Source organism: Branchiostoma floridae, chromosome 7, assembly GCF_000003815.2.
Source record: "Branchiostoma floridae strain S238N-H82 chromosome 7, Bfl_VNyyK, whole genome shotgun sequence".
NCBI lineage: Eukaryota > Metazoa > Chordata > Leptocardii > Amphioxiformes > Branchiostomatidae > Branchiostoma > Branchiostoma floridae.
The window spans coordinates 18,285,473-18,293,138 of NC_049985.1; the positions used below are offsets into that span (position 1 = coordinate 18,285,473).

Genomic DNA, 7,666 nt, shown 5'->3' on the forward strand with positions numbered 1-7,666 from the left:
AACGGCACCTGGATCCGCTACAGGTGCAACTGTAGCTGGGACGCGTGCAACTGCCTCAAGTGCAACTGTAGCCGCGACGCACTTTGCTAGGGTTGCACCTGTATTCCCCTCAAGAACAATTGTAGCTGAGAGACCAGTACCCACTTCGAGAACAACTGTAGCCGAGAGACCCGAAACCGCCTCAAAGGAAAGTGTGGCCGAGAGACCCGTACCCACTTCAAGAACAACTGTAGCTGAGAGACCCGAAACCGCCTCAATGAGACCTGAACCCGGTTCAGTGGCAACTTTAGCTGGAATACGTCACATTATGGTTGAACCTGCACCCGCGCATAGGACAATAGGACTCGCTCCAGGGGCAACTGTAGCTGAGACACACTGCACTAGCCTAGAGATATAACTGCACTCGATCCAAGGGTAACTGTAGCTGAGACACACTGCACTAGATCAAGAAGTATACCTCCTCTCGATTCAAATGCAGCTGTTGGCCTTACCTTTAGACACGACATCCCAGGAGGGGACAGGTGTGATTCACGCTTCTCGACGCCCAGAGATCTCACAGAAACGGAGGAACATCCGATTGACGTCGATGAAATACCTCTGTACCTTACTCCCTCGCATGAGGCAGTATTTAGAGATGGAGATGAAGATTGAATTGAGTTAGAAGAAACACCTACCCGCATGCCAAATATCAGACACACAGACACACCAAAAACAATATAACCATTTTGACGGGGAAGATAACTGTAGGGCACAATGTGATGGCACGGGGTCAGGGTCCTTTCGGATGGAGACGTAGAGCCGACAGCCCCGTGTATGGGGAGCGTTAGGCGCCAGCCACAGATGCCCACACATCCGTGTATGGGGAGCGTTAGGCGACAGCCAAAGATGCCCACACATCCGTGTATGGGGAGCGTTAGGCAAAAGTAACAAGAACAACGTTTGATGCTGTGAGTATATGCATCTCTGCATAGAAGGAAAAGTATAATAACGGATAACAAATTTCCTTGTACACTAACGTTCGGGAGAGTTTATACCTAGCAGTGACAGTCTATCACCTCTCTCAGAGCAATGCCACAACAAGAGAAGAATTTGGCCAAATGGGGGACAAATCTGTACAGGTTTGGATGCCCGAGGGTATAGACAGGGAATACATGGCATGTATACGCGTATTTGGAGTTTTTGGCTCGACTTACGTTCGTGAAGTGGATCTTTCCCGTGCTCTACATCCTTCACCAACTTGTTAAAGGCCTTCTTCTGGTTCTTGTTGAAATCCAGCTCTTTGTTGATCTTCTTTTCCTCTGTCGGGATGAAAAATAAATCGTGTTTGGAACATCTGAAGCATGATGTAACGCTAGTTCACCTTTATCCGTTGGGTAGCCTATATCCATTGATTTTTAAAAACAGGGTATTTGGGCACATCAAGTCGACAGTTGGTAGTTTTAAACGCAATATCCTGAAAATATTGCAATTTAAAACTGTGTCAAAAAGAAACGGATATAGGTTACCCAACGAATAAAGGTGAACTAGCGTTACTTGTTGTAGCGAAACAAGCTTGTGGTGCACATACTTGTGGATCGCCGTCTCTTGGAAACGGTGAATTTTCATGACCATCTTCTTGTATTCCAAAACATCGCTTAGGTCGTTGCCCAGAACACATTGAATATAATATCCTGAGATGAAGGGAGGATACTAGTAAATTATTCCTTATTTTCTTCGACAAAATCATGTAGATAAAGAAACAATGTCAGGAAAAGCTATTTCACCTTGAAGTTCTTCCATCATTATCTTCTCTGCCTCCTCGAAGACTGCTTCGGCTTTCTCAGACCCAAGGATGCTTCTGAACTGATCTTTTACTAAAGAGAAGAAGAAGACCTTCTTTATACTGATTTGTAAAAAAAAAACATTACAGGCATCAAGGTTCTTATTTACATGCCGCATTGGGGAATACCTTTAAATCGTACATGTAGTTATCTTGACAATATGCTCGATTTATATTCCCACAACGTTTTGAATATTATCATTTGTTCTTCAATTCACATATCTGTCATTGCTTTATTGTGTAAATCTGTTTGTTTGGATAACAACGTTTTTTTTTAATTCACAACAATGGCAAATTTGTTGCTTAAAAGTAACTGCCAACGTTTCGGTGACCGTATGTCAACAAAAATTCGTTTCTCGTGATGTGGTCTGTCACTGTAGATGTGTTTGTCACAGTTTGAGGAAGGTAGTAGACGTTACTCTCCGAGCAGAGGTTAGGCTGCGGCTGTTTTTTTTACATTTTAAGGCGTTTTTATCGGGCTTTCTGTTGTGTCCCGTTTTGTTGACATTAGGTCGATAGACATCAACAAAACGGTAACAAAATGCCGAAAAAAACTTTTTTAAAAGCCGGAGCCGAACGTTTGTTTGAAGAGTAACAGACTGTCACAGAAACGCATTTTGTGACTCGATCATTGTCTTTATTGTGAATTATTGTTTATTGATATGAAGAACCCCATTATCCAGTAATTCCCCACCCTTGCTTGATTGTTTGTTTGTTTGTTTGTTTGTTAGAGGAGAGAAAACCATGCCTACTCTGTAGTTCTGCGGCTGGGTCGAGCATACTAGTAAACATCCCGACACTTTGTTTATTTGTTTGTTTGTTTGCTTGTTTATTTGTTTGTTTATTTGTTAGAAGAGAGAAAACTACACCTACACTGTAATTCTGCGGCTGGGTCGAGCATCAGGAGCCTCTTGAACGCCATGGCAATCTCGTCCTTGACTGTGTCCGCGGCCAACAAGAATAAGATGAACGTAAAGTTAGTCTCAAATGCTTTTGATCAGACTTAACGCTAGTTCACCTTTATTCGCGGGGTAACCGTTGTTCGTTGTATTCAAAACTAGGGTATTTAGGGATATTAAGTCAAAGGATGGTGGTTTCAAATTGCAATACCTGACAAAATGCATATTGGAACCACTGTCTATCGACATGATATCCCTAAATTCCCTGTTTATAGGTAGAACGGATAAAGGTTATCTCATGGATAATGGTGAACTAGCGTTACATGTAGGCAGGAAAAGATGCAGACCGGATAAGTAACGTTAACATTTTCATTTACAAATTCATGTACCTCTACATGGTCTAAAGTAACAAACCACTGCTCTACTTATCCTTACTCAAACACATTCATAATCAAGCAGCCCACCAATCCCGTCCTGTAGTTGCTACATTATGTAACCGTACACCACAGTTGTCTGACACGCCTCCCGTAACCATGGTGACAACCGTCTGGACCAGGTCATTGACCTTATCATGTTGTTCTAGACATACACCGATACAGTAGAAGTCGTTTAATTGCACAGCCTATTTGCCAGCGTATGTCATACAATTCTGCAGCTGGTGCAATAATGCGAAGTTATCCAGCTGGATCGCACCGGTTTGGGATTTTGGCATTCTGTGCATTTAATCGAAATGTGCGTTAATCCGTTGTACAATTAACTGGCTTCTGTCTACCGATGTTTTAGCAATTGTGACGTTTGGCAGCCAAGACCAAGTCAGATTACAGACAGTGGACAGTCTTGGGGATATTGTGTGGCTACTTACATTCTTTTTCAGGATCTTTGTCACTTTCCTCGTCCTCTACGATAGTCTCCATGCCCTTTTCCAGCTGTTTGTTCCACTTCAACCCCTTTGCCGCTTTCAGAACGCTCATCACTAAACAGCAAAAGTAGATAGATGAAGATGTGATGTAACAAGAACAATCATGTCGTAGTGAACAGGCCGTAAACTGTAATGTGATACTTGAATACCACGGAAAAATTTATATTTCTCATGCAATTAGATAAACCATACATTATTGATTCCATCTGTCCTTATGTTTATAACTGAAGCGAGAAGAAATTGAACTTGCACATACTTGAATGTATTAGCATTATGTAGAGGTGATAAGATACCTTTTTCTTATATCAAAATTGTACCTTATCACTAGCGCTACGACCTTGTTTGAGCACAAATGTACAATAAAGGTCATTCATTCAGTCGTTTATCCGTCAGACGAAAAGGACTGTGATAATAATGATGTCAATCCTGTCAAATCTCTAAGCACATCGCATGGTTAATAAACAATAAGAGCGCATACTTACCCACTTTGGTAAAATAAAAAACACTACCAAATAACATACACAAAATTCTGTGCACAAAATCAACGCATACATGCAGGATCCAAACGAGAAAACGCTTGTCGGAAATCTGAGCGCTTCAAGATATTTTTTTGCAAAGTTAAATCAGATGTAGCACTTGTTATCTTCAGTTGTTGTCTGCAAGTGCTGACCAGCGATCGCGAAGTCGTCGTCACCCAAGCTGCCATCATCTCCAAGCAGATCCTACAAGATAGTACCAAACTGGCCAAGGATTGTAGTCAGCCAAAATGTGTCCATTTGCCTTGTAGAATCTGCCCCAGTCGGCTAGAACTGGTAGTGAAACACACTCCTAAGCCGGCTTCGCTCCTCTGCCAGATTTGATACTATCTTATGCTACCTGCTTGGAGATTGACCAACCACACCGAGTCTGAATCGCCCAATACTTACGTTTGGATTCTGTCTCTGCGTCGAAAGTTGGCGCAGCCGCACACTCCAAGTGGGGCAACGCTGCTCCCAGCAACAACATGACGATCAGAGAGGCAGTTTTCATACTGAAACTCAGCCGGGATTTTGAAAGATATGCGGAAAGAAAACAAACCACAGCCTTCAGCTCAGACAACGACTTTAATTAGAAGAAGTCACTGGGTCATTTCAAACAGGTTTTCCAACTGGTGACGTCACAAGCGACGTCATGGGAGATTGCGCAGCCAACCACGTGGTCTCGGCTTGCGGTAGCGTAAACACAGTTAAAAATTATTCTGTACAAGCCAGCGAGTCAAAAACTGTGGTGCTTGGTAAATGTAATCGTCAGTTTTGAGACAGTAAGGCTTGGTTTACGATAGCTGTTCGGTCGGGATGAGAGTAGTTGGCCCACTCAGGACACTTGTGCATGCCAACAAGGAGGTTAAAAACAAGTGTTTTTTAACCTCCTTGATGCCAAGTATGCCATAGTCCTCTTGCCTAATCTCCAAGCAGATCCTACGGTAGCATAAGATAGTATGAAAATCTGGCAGAGGAGTGAAGCCAGGATAGAAGTGTGTTTCGCTACCGGGCAAATGGACACCTTTTGGCTGACTACACTCCTTGGCCAGTTTTGTACTATCTTATGCCATTGTAGGATCTGCTTGGAGATTACTGTTGCCTGTCGGCAAGTCCGTGTGTTGGCTGCAGTACGGTGACCCCCGCTAGGGCTCAAACAAAAGTGAGTTTTCATAGGAGAACGAACAGACAAACTTTAGCTAGTTTTCACACATTTTGTAGATGAATGAAAGGAATAAATGAATGAATGGTTTATTCAACTCAACTCAACTCAACTCAACTCTATCAACCAGGAGCATAGCAGAGCACCTTTGATTACTAAACAACTTTAATAACATCACTAAAATCCTATCGTCTTGTTCATATAACGTTACATTGTAATTGCTAATTCTGAAACACAACTAAAGAGCCTTGATACAAACGGGGTTGCCTACATTCGTTGTTTTGAAAAACGGTATTTAGGGATATCAAGTCCACAGACGGTGTTTTCAACCTGCAGTACGTGTATTTTAAAAGTAATGGAGGTTGAAACCGCCGTCTGTAGACCTGATATCTCTAGGCCCTAAATACGCAGTTTTTAGAAATAGTGGATATAGGTTACCCCACGGATAAAGGTGGACTAGCGTTGCTCACTGCAGTAAAAAGTTTTCACCCCTCGTGTATATTGCTTTTGCATTCCTTTCGCTGAGTTCAAAGTACACAAGCACTCCTATCGACAATAAGTCGAAATGCAGTTTGAGAAAACCAACCAACAAAACCAACAACCAACAAAACTTTGCTGCGCCACTTGATATAAAAACGCAACTTTTATAGGCGCAAATCTATTAAAGAAACCGTTGTTCTGTAGATGTTTTTCTTTCTATGACAAGGGCACCTATTCTTTAATGAAGGAAAAAAATTATCAAAAATCTGAGTGGGAATCGATTTTTATGTCATCTGTAACTGCACTTAATTCACTATCCGCAAGAGGCGCTGTTAAACCGTCAGCGACGCCGCCGTTTTACTCAGCACAAACAGACGTACACGTCCGAAAATCGCTCGAATGCCGAAATTTTCCTACCCGATCCTGTCATAAATACACAAGCTTTTATCTCAAATCCCTTTTATATCAGATGGGGGCGATAAAAGGAAATTTATGATTTACACAAACACGCGCTTCGGCGGCTCAATCATATTTTGGAAGGGACTCTTTGAGACTCGGAGTGATACAGGAAAAATGCATGACGTATGGCGACCATATCATTCACACCCACATAACTCATGTCCGGGCTTCGCGCGTTTACTTGTCTCTGGTTGTGCCAGTTATTGACAGTTTGGCGTGGGTGTCATCAGATGTATAGATTGGATGACGAAGCTCATCTGCTTAGCATGGATGATGAACCCCAGCAACTTTAACGGGGAGAACGTTATAAAAGGACGTTGCCAGCCACTGCAACTTAGTCGTTGCCTCTTTCCTGCGCAGATCACTCGTCGTCGACGTATAGAGAGGGAGTGCGAAAGTAACAGCGAGAGCAGTTGCGTGAGTTGCGTGGTAGTTTTAGCGGCTTCGTATTTTCTCTTCACCAAAAACTCGATAGCTTAATGCCCGTGGTGTAGATAGTGAAAAATTAAGCCCAGCAGCATCTTCAAGAAAACAACAACATCAAACGCCGAGAGAACCGAGAGAGGTCTGAGAGATGAATTTTTCAAACGCATCCTTCACGACCAACGCGTCAGATTCGGGGGTCTCTACGGCGACATCGGCTGCGGCGCCGGGGGTCATCATCACCGTAGCCGTTCTGGCAATTGTCGGCAACCTCCTGGTTCTCTCCGTGACAGCCAAAAGACAGACGTTCCCCTCCGCCACCCGACTGTTCGTCGCCTCCATGGCCTTGTCAGACCTGATCCAGGGCTTGGTCTTACCGGTCTTCGTGGAGCCTGCCCAGGCCGGGGAGTGGGTCTACTCGGACAGAGCTGCAAAGGCCACCGCAGCCATATTACTGTCCTCCATCCATCTTAGTGCTTTAGCTCTAGCAGGTAATTATATAAGTTCTTTCTATTACCATGCTACGATTTGTCGTGTCTTCTAGCCATATTGCGAAGTTTAACTCTTTCAGTCCTTCGACCACAAATTGAAATTTTAATTCCAACTTACCATTTTGACTGTCTTGTTAATGTCAAAATTGGTGCAAATTTACATTTATCGTTATTGTCATGTTTTCACTCTTACAGTTTATTTTTATAGTTCATTTTCTGTACTGTCATGTAGACTTGGGTAGGGCCATATAAAAGTTGTTTTTTTCATTACACTGCAAGCCAAAATAAATGTTTATTGTGAATGTACAGTGTACGTTTTTTGCCCCTCTGAAAACATGTTAACAATCTTATACATATACTTATTACTACCCTCGCTTGTTGGTATAGGTAAAGGAAGCTGTTTGATTAGATAGAGTCGGTTTAGATAAGGCTGTAAGGAAGACAAATTTCTCTTTATTATTCAAGTATCTGAAGTAGGGAACATTACTAACATAGC

At 42.7% G+C, this 7,666-nt stretch overlaps 2 protein-coding genes across 4 annotated transcripts in view; one reads left to right on the top strand and one right to left on the bottom strand.

Annotated features, from left to right (window-relative positions):
* Nucleotides 1-2,801, bottom strand: part of LOC118419733 — a 40,972-nt gene extending 38,171 nt beyond the window's left edge. The window contains exons 1-3 of one of the 3 annotated variants that reach the window (XM_035826272.1): nt 2,693-2,801; nt 1,764-1,853; nt 1,194-1,298 (exon numbers count right to left, since the gene is read on the bottom strand). In XM_035826272.1, the coding sequence (XP_035682165.1) occupies nt 1,194-1,298; nt 1,764-1,853; nt 2,693-2,741 (244 nt within the window). In that variant the 5' untranslated portion in view covers nt 2,742-2,801. The other 2 variants (XM_035826273.1, XM_035826274.1) reach the window with 2 other exon arrangements.
* A 4,029-nt stretch (nt 2,802-6,830) lies between these two features.
* LOC118420127 (beta-3 adrenergic receptor-like) overlaps nt 6,831-7,666 on the top strand; it is a 2,295-nt gene continuing 1,459 nt past the window's right edge. The window contains exon 1 of the mRNA XM_035826831.1: nt 6,831-7,170. Within this exon, the coding sequence (XP_035682724.1) occupies nt 6,831-7,170 (340 nt within the window). The remainder of the gene's footprint in view (nt 7,171-7,666) is intronic.